This window comes from Pogona vitticeps, chromosome 5 (assembly GCF_051106095.1).
Source record: "Pogona vitticeps strain Pit_001003342236 chromosome 5, PviZW2.1, whole genome shotgun sequence".
Classification (NCBI taxonomy): Eukaryota; Metazoa; Chordata; class Lepidosauria; order Squamata; family Agamidae; genus Pogona; species Pogona vitticeps.
This window is the reverse complement of record NC_135787.1, coordinates 174,399,460-174,416,831: the sequence shown is the minus strand read 5'-3', so window position 1 is coordinate 174,416,831 and position 17,372 is coordinate 174,399,460. Positions and strand designations below refer to the sequence as shown.

General features: G+C 42.5%; 1 protein-coding gene across 2 annotated transcripts in view; it reads right to left on the bottom strand.

The window, feature by feature from the left end:
* Positions 1-17,372, bottom strand: part of TMEM178B (transmembrane protein 178B) — a 346,918-nt gene that overhangs the window by 272,586 nt on the left and 56,960 nt on the right. For both annotated transcript variants that reach the window (XR_013536734.1, XM_020792237.3), the window contains exon 2: positions 843-956. Coding sequence is in view for 1 of the 2 variants with exons in the window: in XM_020792237.3 (XP_020647896.1) it covers positions 843-956 (114 nt within the window). In the remaining variant the exon portion in view is untranslated. The remainder of the gene's footprint in view (positions 1-842; positions 957-17,372) is intronic.

Sequence of the window (17,372 nt, the reverse complement as noted above, 5' to 3'; positions counted from 1 at the left end):
CCAACATCAGTCATGTATCTCAAGGCAACAGCTTCCCTGTCGTGTACGCTTGCTTCAGAGAGAATTACTAGCTGCAAGGATGATCAGCCAGGCTTCTGGTGGCTTTTGAGATACAGCTTTAGGCAAAGAAATGGGAAGAACCAGCTTGAATCAGCCTGGGGTGGGTGGCCAAGGCTTCAGACAAAGAGGAAGGGACTTGTAGATGTATGAGAAAACTGGGTAATATTGCAGCTTCGAAGGACAGTTATCAACCTGCAGATTATCAACCCCCAAACACAAGTCCCAGCAAGAAGCATCCCCTAGTAGTTATCAGAAAGCCAAGATGAGCTATTTATACAATCCATGCCATGCATGGTTCTCCTGAGCAATTAAGCAACAAAGGAATGATTTGCATGTGACTCAGGTGCATGTTGGAATATTTGAAAGACCACACGTCCTCCGAGCACACAAACACCTATCTATCCTGAAATCCACTCTCAGCAACATCCGTGAACAACCCTGAAGGGACCTCTTTCACATTAATATATGCACTCAACTGGAAGTTCTGCAGTAGTGTCACACGCAGAGCCACTAACATGCTGGAGGCTTGACTGAATCCAAAATAATACTGGTTCTGTTCATCATCTCCAAACATCATTTGACACCAAAGCATTGTTATGCTTCATCACCAGCACCATCCTTTCTGATGCAATGTTTCCTGCACAGAGAAAAAGTCAACAGAACCATGCAGATTAGCAGTGAGAGATCTGACACATTCTCCCTTTTCAAACCACTGTAGAGTTCAAATAACGGGCTGCCAGGTGCCCATAAAACTGAGAGAAGAAAGGAGATGCGAAACTTACGCAAGGCATGCCACTCATCCTGGCGGATGGTCTTAGTAATATTATAGGTGAGATTCTTGGGAATTGTTGCTGAAGAGTAGTGGTACTTGATGTAGGAACACTGGTCAATGGCTCCTGGGAAAGGCAAGAAAGAACATGTAAAATGTTATTTATGCAAGAATGGACCTCTCTTCCATTAAAGCAGGATTTCGTTATTCAGCGTGTGACATTAGGAAGAAGATTGCAGATGTTTGCTTGCTTGCTTGCTTTAGCCATCCCTTCATCCTAAGCAAGGCAACTTGGTGATTCCAGTGTCACTGGAATACTAAATCCACTTTTGCTTTTAGTCTGAGCTCTACAGGAGCTCTCCACCTTTAGACCCATATTGTCCCCCAAACAGACGGACCACCTTGAACAGTTATTTCAAAGTTCATACAAACCCTGGTGTGGATTCACTGCCCCACTGATATTGGAACCATTAACCTCCATGGGTACTAGAATATCAGGACAATATAAAGGAGGTATAAAACCCAAAATATGCCACTAGTCCAATAAAGTCAGTACAGTATTCCAATAAGAACAAATAAAAACCAAAAGAAGGCTAGTATAACACCTACTAGTGCTCTTTTTTTTTAAATTTGTTCTCATTGGAATTCTGACTTTATTGGATTAGTGGTATACTTTGAGTTTTATGGACACATAATGTTCACCCTGACACTAAAGTGTTGGTGTTAGTAAAGCTTCCCCAGAGAAGTCATTCAAAGATTGGGTTAAAAAGAAGGCTCTTCACTAGTTCTTTCCTACACAGTGAGCTTCCCCCTGCAATGAAACTGGAAGAACACTTCCTCTGAAGATCGTAAGACATAGGAAGCTTAGTGTAGGGGAAGCCACTATGTAGGTCTCAAACCAAGTTAGTGCTTTAAAGATAAACAGCAGTGTCTAAAATAGGTTCTTACTAGTAATGACTGTCCAGAACAGTCACTAGTTGGGGCTGCTCCAGATGTGGTTCACCCACAGTATTCAGGAATCATTTGCAAGGGAAACATGGATACCTGGAGACCCAGTTACCATAGAACACCTGCAGAGTGAAGTAGTTACCTCAAGCAGCAAGTTTGGGGGGGGACCCAAACAGTTATTCAAATTATTATTGTCAGGTCAAAAGTGGGAGTTGTTGGAGTAGGGGTTTCCTTTGGGAGCCGTAAACCTTGGTTGACCTTGGATACTAAAGGGGTTTTGTCATTCAGGGCTTCAAGGAGAAAAAGAAAGTCACAGATAGAGAAGGACTGCTATGGGGGAGATGCAGGTAATGGAGACTAGGCTAAAGCAACAAAGGTAAATATGTGCAGACACGGGATGCCTGTGGCTAGTTAGAAGCTCAGGCTAAGGAGTATAGAAAAAGGAAGGTAAGAAAGGGGCACCACTCCATCAAGTCTGAGAATCTACTAGGCTTAGTTGACATACTAGCCAAATGCTATTGACATATGGAGAGTGGAATTTGCAATGGGAAAAGTAAATGAGTTTTTAAGGAGTTCGTATGATATCAGTCTTTGAGTTTGGGTAGAACTAGCTTGGGAATTTCCTGTGAGAACCACCTCTTCAATGTGATCTACTGATTTTGTACCTTTGGCGGCAGGCATTGTGGGATGTAGCCGGAAGGAACGGACACCCACACCTCTCAAAATCAAGCCTATTAATGCCATAACTAAGCATTTTCATGCATAAATCTTAACTCCATTAAATGTGCAATTTCACCAGGGCTGCAGTAATGTTACATGTTATTTATTTAGTGCTATGAGCACCTAAGCCAAAGCTTTCCTTGTACATTATCCCAGCAATCCTAACAACAATTGTAACTAAGCCTGTATATGTGTAACAGGTACATAACAGTGTTTGATCTTTTCTACCATTTGCCTTTGTGAAAGGAACTTTGCAGCCACATTAGGCCACAAGAGTGCACTTGGCAGGAATACACCACAAAATTGGAGAGCGAGCAAAGAGTCATGCAACCAAATTACTAGTTACTACAACATAGGCGGGTTAGCATCTTCCCAAGTTACTGGAGGTGTTTATTGTTTGTTTCCTTGTGTGCTCCTAACATTCTGCCTTTGATAGCAATTAGATTAGACAAAGCCAAATATTATAGGGGAGAAAACCAAATATTTACATGTGCACCCGTCTGCCCTGACAGCATGCTGGGCTTTCTGTGTGCCTTCGCCATCTGGGTACCAAATGCACACCCATAATGAAAGTTTCCAACCAATAAGTGTACTTAAAAGAAAGCAATTGTGATTTTGCTGTCGCCGCTGCTGCTGTTAAGTGACTAAAATATTGCCTTCTGTGCAATAAGCCATTTATACTGTTGCACTGGTTTGAAAGATGTGAAACAATTTTTTTCCATTAAATCCCACCCTACCACCCACGCGTATTAATTAGTTTTGTTATTTTCATGATGTGGAGACCTGGACAGAAACACTCATATAAAATGTTCATTTGTGTGAAATTAATTGTTATGTTATGAGATACTAGTCCAGACCAGGCTATCTTCCAAAAAGCCAGCTAAGTATACAAATTCAGATCTGTTAACAAAGAAATAGGAAAGGAAAGGAAAAGAAACCAAACCAAACCTTATTCATTTTTATGTCTGGGGAGAAAACGTGGTTCTACAGAATAGAAAACCATTATATAGGAACTTGACTTTGGGAAACAGAGACATTGAGCATTCTTTGATTTGCTGAAAGAAGTGGAATTAAGTGATGGTCAGTACCATGGACTGCAGAGTACTTCAAAGAAAGGAGACTTTTTAAGAGGGCTGTAAATACTACCTTCTTGCCATGGCAGACTGAAACTAATTAAAGAGTTCCCTTTTTTTTTTTACTTCAAGGTGCACAGGATTCCTCCACAATGAGATGAATGTGCATTCATGTGCAGAATCAAAAAGGGTGCTCTTTAATTAGCAGCAATCTGCCCCTGCCAGGGATGTCATTCCTATTGGACCACCAAAGTTTGACAAGAGGATACTGACCAATGAGTCCAAGATGTCCCCTATTTTTGCACTGGGTCTTTGACACATGGGTACATATACTAGCAGTAGAAAAGCTAAGATGTTGGGACACCTCACTAGCATGGGGAAGACACTGTCAAATATTCCCTACAGCATTTGACATAGGTTGGCCTCCTATGGCCCTACAGTATCAGCATGTGAGAAATTGTTTTGAAAGCAAATGAGTATAATGGCAAGCTAAAGTTACTCATATTAATCCCACACCATCACTCTACCACTGCTAAACTATGGATAGTTTCAGCATACTGTTACATTAATTTATGTTCAATATTCAAGCGCTGCTCCAGATGGTTCTGGATTGCAAATGGGCAATCCCTCACCTCTGGCAATGCTGCATAGGAATGATGTTCATTACAATCCAGAAACATCTGGAGACCCACAAGTTGCCCACCCTTAGTCTATGTAGCAACCAACAATGACCAACATAACTTCACCACTTAAGACACAAAGAGCTTTTTTGATAACTACCCATCCATTATGCTGGAACTTTTTTTAACAAATATCAAAGGCTTGCTATGTCCATGCTAATCCATCCATCAGATACCAGTAAAACATCTAAGCAGAACTACCATTTGCAATGGGGACAGGAAACCTCCTACTTTCCCAATCTATGACCCTTGCAAACAATTTTCTCTGCCCTCACAGTCAACTCTCTTGGCCCTTTTTCCTTCCATCCGAAAACTCACAAACATCGTATCATAGAAATCAAAGTTACTTCTATTCACCTTGTACACATGGAATGATTAGTGTAGGTTCATGTTGCTGCCACAATCATCTCCATACAGCATTCTCTTTCATGTGTTCAGATAGATCTATTCATAGTGGATAATTAATTCAACTGCTATTCTTTGTGCTGGCTTTGATTTCTACAAATGCTCTATTTGAGCTGAGTCAATAAATATTTAAAGGATCGACGAATTTCAGCCTACAGTTTATTTTGAAGATGTGCTGTTTTATTACGTGACTTCTCCTGCATTGGTTTCAATGAGAAACTTGGTTGTAGTCTCCCTTCAGAGAGAGTGAGATGTATCTCCAAGCATGAAAGTATGGTGCACACACTATAGTCCGTAAGACGAGAATACGATAGATGGTGGTATACAAAAAATCCCTTGGTGATTATCCATCTAGTTTACCAACAAAGTGGCAGAATAACAGAATAATGGAGTTGGAAGGGGCCTATAAAGCCATTAAGTCAAACCTCCTGCTTAGTATAGGAACCCAAATCAAAGTTGATCTGACAGACATTTGTCCAGTTCTCTCATTAATGGCCCCAGTACTGCAGTGCTCACCCTCTACTGAGGTAATTGGTTCCATTGTTGTCCTGCTCTAACAAGTTTACATTCAGATCTAGTTGCCAGAATTAAGTGGTCTGTAGGGTTTCTTCTTCCTTCTTCTTCCCCCAGAAACATTTTTAGAACCTAAAGCAAAAGCTAGGAAACAATTATAGTCGAATACATGTCTGGCAAGCATCAAGCTGAGGAAGCCTAGCATTAAGGTACTTCTACACTATCAAGAAAATTATAGTTTTGTACTTGTGCAGACAAAGACATCCTAATTATTAGAAGAGTCTAAAGAGAGAATGCTGATGCATCTCTCCCTTAAGCTGAGGGGCTGGTCTCAACATATTGTTCCTAGAATTATTTTTTGCCATTGCTTTGCCAACAGAGTTTGGACAAGTTGCTTAAAAAAATAACTCCCAGAATTTCAGGCAATATGGCGATTGGCCATGCTGGCAGGAAGGGTATAAGAACTCTAGTCCCTGTGAAGAGGACAGGGTGACTAGCTCCCATGTCTTTGCGCCATTCCCCAGCTGTAACAGCAGCAACCTACAAGACCTCAAGTGCCTGGTGGGGGCGAGAATGAAATGTTTAAAGATTGAAAGGTCCACTGAAAGCAAGGAGGAAAAACACCACCAGCTGCATGGGAACAGAGGGCTCAGGAAGGGAGGGGATACAGAAGGGATAAGAAAGGGAGACAAGGAGGGGAGGAAGAGAAGGAAGCAGCCATTTATGCTGGAGAAGTAGGAGCACAAGTGAGGCTAGCTGAGGAGAAACAACCATGAAAGAAACCAAACCAAAAGAAGGAGACATGAAAGATGAAGGAGTAGAGACAAAAGGGCAAGGGGAATAGGAACCCCTTAAGGAGAAGGCCAGTCAGGCTGATGAACTCCCTGAAGGCTGGGAGCAGGTGATATGGATAGACTCAGAGACAGGTAAGAGGTATGTTGGAAATGCCAGTCTGCAAGACAGTCTTCCAACGAACACACCAGATCCTGAGAAAACTATATATTTGTGGAGAGAGAGAAAGGAGGGAAAGGAGAAAGCAGGAGAAGCTCCTGAGATTAGGTTGAAAAACCACCAGAATCCCCAAGGGAAGTATGCCCACCATCTCTGTTATGGGTTGTTGCTGTGGTTCTTGAGGTAATCACGAGAGATAAGGAAGCCCTGTGGGACCCTCTGAGTGGAAGACAGAAGAGAAGTTCACTGTTGAGAGAAAGTGTGTGAGAAAGTGTGATGCTGAACCGTTCAAAGTTATAGTTGAAAATGCACCTGCTGTGCCAAATAAATATGTTTTGTTCAAGCATTAAGAGTCTCCTATTGTCAGTTTAGAGATGGGTCCACACAGACCTCTGTCAGAGATGAACTTCTTCACATCACATACCCAAGAGTAATTTGCTATAATTGTGCACCTTATCCCTGGTATCAGGCACTAACCTGATGAGCAAACTCAAGGGTCCAGAGGAGATCATAGTTATTCCCCAGAGCCAGCTGAGTGTCACACCAGATCTCAGGATGAGCTAAAATTGTAGACAGACAGACAGACAGACAGACAGACAGACAGACAGACAGACAGACAGAGTTCCCCATTTTTATCTTCCACAGCCAAAAGGCAACGAAACACAAGATCAAAGGACAGTTCTGCAATGTGTACTGGCTGCCTATATATTGTCTCCAGACTAGGAGAAAGGGACAGGAATCAGTTTACAAGCACTGACTTTCATTCCCTCTCCTAATTCATCTGTTTTCTGAAATGCTTTGAGGTTGAAAATGCTTTACTGCAGCTTGTTTGAAGACAGAAATTTAAATGATCAGCAAAGAGCCACCGAGACCTCAATTACTGGTAAAGACTCACTGATGATCCATGAACCTGTTTTTAATACATGCACACACAGAGAGAGATACAGAGTATATTCAGAAAAGGAACTTCAGCTAAGAGTAGCTGCATCCTTCCTCCCCTTCCTTGTGCATGAAGGTGCTGCTGAACATAATCTGGAAGTGGCTGGCTTTGTTTATTCTTCCCCTTCTGGATACCTGAGAAGAGAAAGAAGGAGTAAAGCCAGCAAGAGTAATACTATCTCCAATCAGTGATTGGCAATAACTAAGATTCCCTCCACAGTAGTGTTAAAGGGATGACTAAGAGACACAGAAAGGGCAAGGCTTGCTGTTTGATCTTCTCCATGGTGGCTTCCTTCCTCTGTACTATATTGACATGAAGTATTGCTCTTGACATGTGTGAAGTGGCTGTACACTGAAGCAAAGGCACAGGTGGGTATGTCTCCAGGGAGTCATCACTCAGCATTTTTGACAGAATGTGTGACTGCAATGTGTCAATCTACTGGAATAAACTGGTATTTGAACAGTTTCCATTTTTTTTTAAAGAAACAGATAAACAAATACAGTGGGGGCAGTGGTGCTACAACTACAGACAGCTGAAAACAGTTGTGAGAGAAGTCATGGTGGTGAAACCAGTGAGTGGTGCTGATGTTCTGAAATTCTCAAATAAGAAAACCTAAAGTTAAAACAGAGAAGCCTGAGCGAGCTGCACTTTGCTTTCCCTTATCACACCCACTCTCTGACAGAGAGATTTACCCAGGCCAATGGCTGAAGCAAAACAGTCAACTGTGAATTTATCCAGGACTAGCATTTCATAATATAATGCCTTGTCTTCTAGATGTATTAAACTACAGTTCCTGTCACTCCACAGCCAACAGGTCCTTTGCCTAGGGATTATAGGAGTTGTAGTCCAACACCCCTGAAGGTTCAAGCCTGGGAAGTCTGTTTTATGCTTATTAATTCTTATCCATAAGAACAAGTACACAAAAAAGAGACATAATAATTAGAGATATATTTACTAACCAGATGACTCAGTTTGGAGCCTAATCCAGTGATGCCAAAAAAGGGCCACAATTCAGCTCAGAATGATTGTGAGGCCACCTGATCCAACTTGGGTCTGGATCTGAATTATTATTCCAGAAATCCAAGTACATATGTTTTTGTTGAGTATAAATATAAAGCCAAAAAAAGCGATACAACTATTACATGTTTGCTAGACTAAGATGAAATCTGCAGACATAGTACCGCCTTAGGAGAAATTGTGCTGGCCAAATTTAAGACAGGATGTATTGGAATATTTGTGTTACATGCCTTTGGAATTTATTTTTGAAAAAGAGGGTTGGAATTGCTAATAACCTTTTAATTTCTTGGCAGAACTGAATGTAAACTTGCAGGAGCAGTTGTACCCACTGAAAGGGTCATGTCTCCCAAATTCCAGAAGGTGTAAAGACTTTTGCATAGGATCAGGCCTTACAAGTGCTTACAAGTTGAGGGTTTCCAAAAACATGCCTGCTTATCCCTTTATGTTTTATCTTCATTTTTGTCATGGAAAGTTATGCACACAGAACATAGATGACTTCATCAAGAAAGGTGAGCCATACCAGAAATTTAGGTGCAGCAATTTTTCTGAAAGGGGAGTATTCAACTGAGGTAGGAAGGAGAGATTTGCTTTCTCCTCCTCCTCCTTCTTGTTCCTCTTCTTCTCCTTCTCCTCCTCCTCCTCCTCCTGGCAAGTTATACTGCAACAGAACAGTGGTTCCCAACCTTGGGTCCCCAGATGTTGGACTCAGACTCCCAGAAGCCTTCCCCAATAGTAGCGCTGGTCAGGTTTCCTGGGAGTTCTAGTCCAAAAGCATTTGGTGATCCAAGGCTGGGAACCATTGTGGTACTCAATAGATGTGGAGAGGCAGAAATATTTCAACTGCCAGCATTACCCAAGCAAGCATCCAGCGCTTAAATCCTTCCAAAGTCTCCCAGACACCACCAAAACAATGTTCACTTTCCTGCTCTTTGGAGAAAAATTAGTGAAGAGTGATAAACACTGGACCAGTCCTGCCACAATATATTTCTCCAAAGTGTTGGGTATTGTATTTGTTGTGACTGACCTGGCAATCATACAGCTCTACCTTTCCCTCTCTTAACCCTGTTGCTTTCCTTAAATGGATAGCCTAGGCAGGTGCAGCACCCTCTTTGGTGACACTTTGGCCCAAATCCTGTTGCTTAGAGTAGTATAGAGTAGACCTATTGAATAAATAGGGGTAACCTCCTCTGTAAGTTCCATTGATTCAACTCAACCTGTTCTAACTGCGACTTACTTTAGCAAGTTGCAAGTAGAGCAGACCCATCTGAATCTATGGAACTTAAGGGGGAATTGAACTAAATCCCCATTGATTTAATGGGCCTCCTTCACTACACTAAGAAATAGTATTTGCATCCCTCTGATTTCCAATTGCTATCATGCTTTGCATATACAGTATCATGAGAAGCCAAGACTCACTGGAAAAGATAACCATGCTAGAAAAAGTAAAAGACAGCTAGAAAGACCTCACATAAGAAGCCACAGCCTCTAGTTTGCAAAACCTAATCAGTTCTGTGAATGATGGGAGCTTTTGAAAGTCATTAACTCACAGGGTCACCATAAATCGGAAGCGACTTATTCGCACATTATAAAAACATCTAAATTTCAGCAGAATTCAGATTCTGGTTGGGGTCTACTTGAGAGGAATTCCACATTCATCTGACCTCTCCCAAATCAATCTGAATCAGACCAATTCAATTTGGGATTTGTCTACCATATTATTTGCTGGCATACAAGGCGACTGGCCATATAAGATTAACCCCCCCCCCAACATTTCCACTCAAAATATAGAGTGGACGGCTCTGCGGCGGTGCTGGCGGCGGCTGCCCGTGGCTCTGCCTGGACCGCCCTGGAAGTTCATGGCCGGCGGGGAGGAGGGCGAGGAAGAGGGGAAGTGGCTGGGCGGGCGGCAGCAGGAGGAGGAGGAGGAAGAGGGGAAGCGGGTGGGTGGCGGGTGAGCAAGCAAGCGCTCAGCTGGCTCAGTGGCACGGGGTGGCAGGCAGCCCAGCCGCGGGTTCTAGCCGCTCAGGCATGGCCGGCTCTGCTTCCCTCCCTCCATCCGGACCGACTGCCTGCCTGCCCGCCTGCCTTCCTCCCTGGCCGGTGCAGCCCTGTGTCACTCACTCAATGGCGGCGGTTCCTTCCTGGCCCAACTGAAGTGCATCCAGCGTACAAGATGACCCCCCCCCACTTGGAGGCATGTTTTTTGGGCCAAAAAAGGTCACCTTGTATGCCACGAAATACGGTAAATCCAAAGCTCATCCTAAGTCATAATTTCAGTAAGGAACCTGTTTAGGAATTTCCAAGGTTTCTGAAATATTCAGGGCATTGATTATTGTTCAGGACGTTGTGTGATTCTTCGTGTAATTCTGCCAACATCTCTGCGTCTCTGCACCCTTCCTACCCAGAGCAGAGTCCACAGTCTGCACATTCAGTTAGATTAATGAAGATTAATCTTACATATAATGCACACAAGGCCTAAAGACGAGAGCTCCCTGTCAACAGTTATGCAGTGCTGGACGTATGGTTAAGTTAGGTTTCCAAATAAAAGGACGTGAACAAGTGTGTACATGTGTTAGCAACATATTTGATTTCTCCTTTCCTCTTCTGATCTAAGGGCATAATCTGTCAAGAAGTCCTCCAGCACAAGCCTTATTAATGTGACTGGGAGTTGTACAAGAAATTATCTCCCCAGGAAAAGCTTGCAGAGAGCATGAGCCTGCAGGTCAGCACTTTATAATTTATTAGATTAAAAGGAAGAAACTTCAGCAATATAAAATCCCAAGAGTTTCTAATGGCTGTCAGAATGTAGTGAACAAACAGAATAAGAAGGAAAAGGGGAGAACACACTCCCTTGATACTGAACAAAAAGCCAAATAAATTTTGAAACAGGATCCATTTCATGTCAAACAATGTCCTGTTTTCTGTAAAGAAGAACAAAAAGCAAAGTTCAAGCAGGGATCCACCATTTGAGAGTTGAGATACAGTCAACTATGTCAGTGGCTGACTTGAATATTTATTTATGGGTTCACTGTATAGGATTAGAAAGTTAGTCTTGAAGCCCTTTGCTTGTCTCAACTAAAGCAGAGCCAATGAATTGACTTCTTGTTGTTTAGTTGTTAAGTCGTGTCTGACTTTTTGTGACCCCATGGACCAGAGCACACCAGGCCCTCCTGTCTTACACTGTCTCCTGGAGTTGGGTCAAATTCATGTTGGTCGCTTCGATGACACTGTCCAACCATCTCGTCCGCTATCGTCCCCTTCTCGTCTTTCCTTCACACTTTCCCGACATCAGGGTCTTTTCCAAGGAGTCTTCTCTTCTCATGAGATGGCCAAAGTATTGGAGCCTCAGCTTCAGGATCTGTCCTTCCAGTGAGCACTCGGGGTTGATTTCCTTCAGAATGGATAGGTTTGTTCTCTTTGCAGTCCAGGTGACTCTCAAGAGTCTCCTCCAGCACTACAGTTCAAAAATGAATTGACTGCTGATTGGTAAATCAACCTCATGTAAATCCCATTGAACACTTCCTAAGCAGCACACTAGTTTGTGGATCAGACAGCAGTCCCGCTGCCACCTTGGCCAGACCACCCCAGATACACTCCTTCTCCATCCAGGAAGGCAAGGGATCAGTCTCTTTTGAGTTGCAGGGCTTCTGCATGTACATCTCTGCCTCTTTCTCTGCCATGTCCTTCTCTGGTGAACAGACCTCTGCCATGCTTGTCAAGACAGTGTCTCAATATGCCTTCCCCTTTGTTGCTGCAGGGGTGAGGGACTTGGGTTCTAGAAGACAGCTACTGGTACTCCTCTTTGAAGTGCTATGAACATTGATGATTTCTTCTTGCTCTGTGAAACCCCTAAATGCTAGCCAGACCTTCTTCATTATTTGCTGTTGCTGCATGTGATGGAAGGTTGGCTGGCATTGCCCCCCCCCCTTGCTGCTACTGTACTGGTGCAGGTCCTTTAGTGCACAATCACTCTCCATCTCCATTATTTTATAGTTCTATGAAATGGAGGAATAAAAGCAGGTTTTAAAAATTGATGATGTTCTCAGTAAGTGACAGAAGAAGGGAAGGAGAGGGAAAAACCATGTCAACAGGACTGTGCTTTCCACAACCTTCCCCCAAACCACTTTCATTGCCTGTAACAGATATTAAAAACTATTCAACTCTTCTCCACATTTGTACCATACTTTCAGGTTTTCTAAGCTATATTGCTACTGAAATGCAATGTACTGATTCCAAAACATTCCTGCTGAAGTGATTAATTCCAGATAGAGACATAGGCTCTTTTTCTCTTAATGTACTCTTCTGAATGTGCTGTACGTATTTTTATGCATTTTAATATGAGATTTTCATGTAGTCACCTTTTAAAAAAATTTCATCTCCAGTCTTTATTCCTGCATCATCAGAAACTCCAGTGCAGTCAATAGCAGAATGCATTTCTACAGATTACTGATGATGACAAGACAAGGGAAGACCAGCTTTTCAGATAATTCAGCACTGGACAGTTCCTTTACTCATAGCTGTGCAGGCAAGCAGAAAGCTTTGCATCAGTTGCTTGTCACTATAGAAAGTGCTGTTACATTTCATGGATGCAGTACTTAACAAGGATATTCTAGAGTCAATTGCTCTGTAAACTTGTTTATGACTATGATACCAAGAAACTGCAGCCATGGTCATATCACACACTGTGGAAAGTGCCGGGCAGCACAAAATCTAACAGTTTCTGGAAATGTCTATTTCTTAAAAGGACAGTGTTTTAATGACATGCAGCTATCATTGAAATAGGAACCCATAACCAAGAGGCTCTGTCTCCTATCTTAGCTGCAGTAAACTTTGCAGAATAACAAAAAGGATGGTTGACTAAACTGCTCCAAGAGTACCATCAGGCTCCTGGTGAAGTAGATTAAATAAGGCATCCTTCAGTCTCAAGAGACTATGATAATGTGCTCTGTATGGAGGACTTGGAACAGCATCTAGTGTGGCTGAGGAGGCCAATTCAAGAGTGACAATCCCTTTCACACTGAAGACAAATACAATCTGTCCTCTGTCCAGCTCCCTGATTTTGCTGGTTTCTGGCCTGCCTCTTTGTCTCAACCTGCTGGACAAAGGTCTCTTCAAATTGGGAGAGGACATGATGCACCGCCTGCTTCCAGGCTGAACGCTCAGATGTCAGATGTTGAGGTCCATTCCTAAGGCCTTCAGATCCCACTTGCAGATATCCTTGTATCGCAGCTGTGGTCTCCCTCTGGGGTGATTTCCATGTACTAATTCTCCATACAGGAGATATTTTTGAATTCAACCATCAGCCATTCTCATGATATGCCCGAGACAACGTGGATGTCACGGTTTCATACTAAAATTTAAATTCCAGCTCATTCTAGGACTACTCTGTTTGGAACTCTGTCCTGCCAGGTGATAGCAAAAATGCGTTGGAGACAACGCATATGGAATATGTTCAGATTCCTCTCCTGTCATGCACAAAGGGTCAATGACTCTCTGCAGTACAGGAGTGTACTCAGGACACAGGCTCTATAGATCTGGAGCTTGGTATATGAAGTCAGCTTCTTATTAAGCCATACTCTCTTTGTGAATCTAGAGAACATGGTAGCTGATTTGCCAATGCATTTATCCAGCTGTGAAGTAATAGTTCAAAGAAACATGATGATTTGGACCCTGCATCCATAAACAATCTACAGTAGAGCTGTCACTTATCTGCAAACTACCTACAGCCATTAGTGTAAAATTGGTTCGTGGTGTCAGAACTTTGGGTCATTGTAATTGGGTTGTTATATATGTCCTCTCATTTGTGAGAATGGATATCTAGGACTGCACTGCACAGACACAACAGAGACACAAGGGCTGCATTGTGCAGACACAAGACACAAAAGTACATTTTAGTACCATCTGAGACACATGAAAATTTTCCATAGATATGGTGAGATGACCAAGGGAAAGGGACACTCTTGCCAGTGTTCTATGGTATAGGATGCCACTCTGGCACCCTGTTGCACCACAGAGAATTGTTGTCAATACCACTGAATTTCAGTGCCAATTGTAGCAACATTGGGAACTGTAGCAGTGGTGACCACATTTGAGCAAAAGTGGCAGTACAGTGGACCCAGTTGGTGGACAGTTCCAACGAATAATCACGCCCCACCCATCCACAGATGCTGCTCATCTGGTTCCAGCAGCATCACTCAGGGTTTCCCCATAACCAGAAAGAGATTCAATTCTGCAGATGCAAGAGGAGATGCACAGACCTGGTTGTGTCAATGGCCCATGCCACCACCATATCCGAGAAGACAGCCAGGAAATTAAATTATGCCACTATGAAAATCTTAAAGTGAGTTCTCCAAACCAATCCATCATCTTTTAGGTGACCTTCCACTCCCAAAGAGAGTAAATGCCACAGGGATGCATGACAGATTTGTCCATTTATTTATTTATTTATTTATTTATTTATTTATTTATTTATTTATTTATTTATTTATTTATTTATTTATTTATTTATTTATTTATTTATTTATTTATTTATTTATTTATTTATTTATTTATTTATTTATACCCCGCCTATCTCGTCATTTCAACCACTCTAGGTGGCTTACAATATAAAGGATAACAAGTTCAAGAAAAATTTATAACAATTAATTAATTAAATGATTCTGCAAGGTGAGAAAAATACAAAATAAATCAAATAAAGAGAAAAAGAATAAAAAAGGAAAAAGGACAGGAATTAACTGGAAGGGAAGGCCTGCCTATACATCCACGTTTTTAGTTGGTTCTTAAAAGTACCCAGCGAGGGTGCAGCGCGAATCTCCAGAGGTAGGTTATTCCAGAGGCGAGGAGCCACCACCGAGAAGGCCCGGTTTCTAGTTCCTTCCTTCCGGGCCTCCCTCGGCATCAGGCTCCTCAGCCTCACCTCTTGGCTTGCGCGGGTGACACGGGTAGAACTAGTTGGGAGTAAGCGTTCCGCCAAGTATCGAGGTCCTAAACAGTTTAGGGCTTTATATGTAAGCATTAACACTTTGAAGTCAATGCGGAAATGGATGGGCAGCCAGTGCAATGCGGCCAGAGTAGTCCATGATACCCAGACACTGACAATGTAAAAACTGACACCCAGACACTGTCAGCTTTGTTCTGGGAGGGTATAAAACAAAAATCTAGTGTATGTTATAAAGGACTCTTGTTTCTAGCAGGCTTTCCCTATTGCACCCAATTCATCTCCTAGGTCTTCCAATTTAAAATAATATAACAACATTAGCTAGCTTTGATGAATGGTGAAATAGTTGTCAGGTAGCCAGTATGTTGGACTGGGATTTGGGAATTCCAGCTTTGGGTCCCAACGAACCACGTACAGTAATTCAAGGGCATTCTTGGGTCAGTCATTCTCCCTTAGTGTCGTCTAGCTCACAGAGTTGTTGGGGGAATAAAATGGGGAGGGAAACACCTCTGTAAACTGCCCTGGACTCACTGAAGAAAAGGTAGGATGCATTTGTAATTAATCAATAAGTAATTACATGGAGAAATCATTTGGCTTGGAATAGTTCAGCCATCTTTCAATAAACCCAATGTTGCGTTTGTGATTATGAAAACAAAATTAGCAATAAAATTAATTCACAACTTCTTTTTCAAAAAACGCAATCAATGTTGTAAATTGCCCTTAAAATGCGTCTCCTTCCACGTTCTGCCTGCAGTCCTGAATTAATGTCCTTAACAGAAGGCAGTGTGGATTGTGCTATGAGCAAGAGGTATGAATCAACCCAAATAATCACATGAATTGTTTTAGTCTTCAGAGCAGAAGGCCTTGTTTTTTTAATGGTGGAAAGAAACATGTCTCGTCTGCTCCTCCTCTTCCCTCCTCCATCTTCCATTTCAAATCTCCTATTATAAATAGTACTTTCCGCAAGCTGAAATAGCTGTTACTTCCCAGGCAACCGAAATTCTCTACTCATCCAGGAAAACAGAGAAACAAGTATTCCGGCCTCTGTGGAAATGTTAAGCATTGACCAGGACAGATACAAGAACCGAGAGGGCAAAAATGTTGCCCCACAAAACCATTGCCCATGAGGACTTCCCTGGCCAATCTGGGTGGGCTGGTTGGGTGTAGATGTAACTTGTCCAGCTCACATTCCCTATAGCTGTCGAGCACATAATCAAGACCCTGGTTCAAAGGGGCTGCCAACCTCTCTGTCCCTCCCTCTCTTCCCCACCCCACACATTGTCCCCACATGCTGTAGCTTGATGCCTTTCCTTGCCCACATATACTGTACCTCTTTCCCAGCCTGTGCACTAGCTGGTTGTTGAATCTATCTTGATTTTTTAAAAGAACTACTTAAAGATTGCAGTAGCAAAAACTGCACCTGGAGGCAGTGAGGCCGTCAGCTGGCAGGGATGTTGGTGAATGAGCAACAGTGGGGAGAATGTCATCTTTAGCAACAAAAGACACACAGAGAGAGCTACACAGAGAAAAGCTCAGTCTCACAACAAATCCATTGCTTAAAAGCCCACTTTACCAAGGAGTCTTTCCTTAGAATCACTGCCTAAAATCCTGTTGTGCGCTTATGCAAATGCTATAACTATTGGAAGTGAACTGCCGTAAGTTAAGAAATGTCTGTAGACGTTATCTACATAAATAATGTTTCTTGAGATTTCTTAACTGAAAACAATTTGTGTCTAAAAGTTACGCCATTTATGTAACTATGCAAGAGGATTTCAGCCATGGAGTTGCAGAGCTAGATCTCAAGGGTCATTTGGTTCAGCTCTCTATCTATGTAAGAAATCCACCACTTTGGAGACAGTTCACTCCATTGTTGGACAGCTCTTGCCATGTTCAGCTGAAATCTCTTTTCAGGTCATTTGACTCCACTGGTTTGGCTCCTCCCTTCCAGAACAGCAGAAAACAAGTTCACTCCATTTCTCATCCAGACTTTCAGATATAGAACTTAGGATAGCTCAGTGGTTTAGGGTATCTGGCTCTGGAGCCAGAGGTTGGGCATTCGATCCCCACTGTGCCTCCTTGAGAGGGATTAGAATCAATGATCCATACAAACCCTTCCAGCTCTGCAGTTCTAAGATTATTAAGATTATTTGAAGAGGGCTATCATTTTTTACCAGATCCGCCTGCACTTTTTCATGAAACCAGAAGTATCTGGAGACTCATAGGAGGATTATGAAGATGAATTTCTGTTTTTCTTTTCAAAACAAAATGATGATGGAGACTCTAGATGTTCCAGGGGTGTCACACAAAGGACCACAGCTGGCCTGAAGGCTGTGCAATGCCCATTCCCCCATGTTCAAGA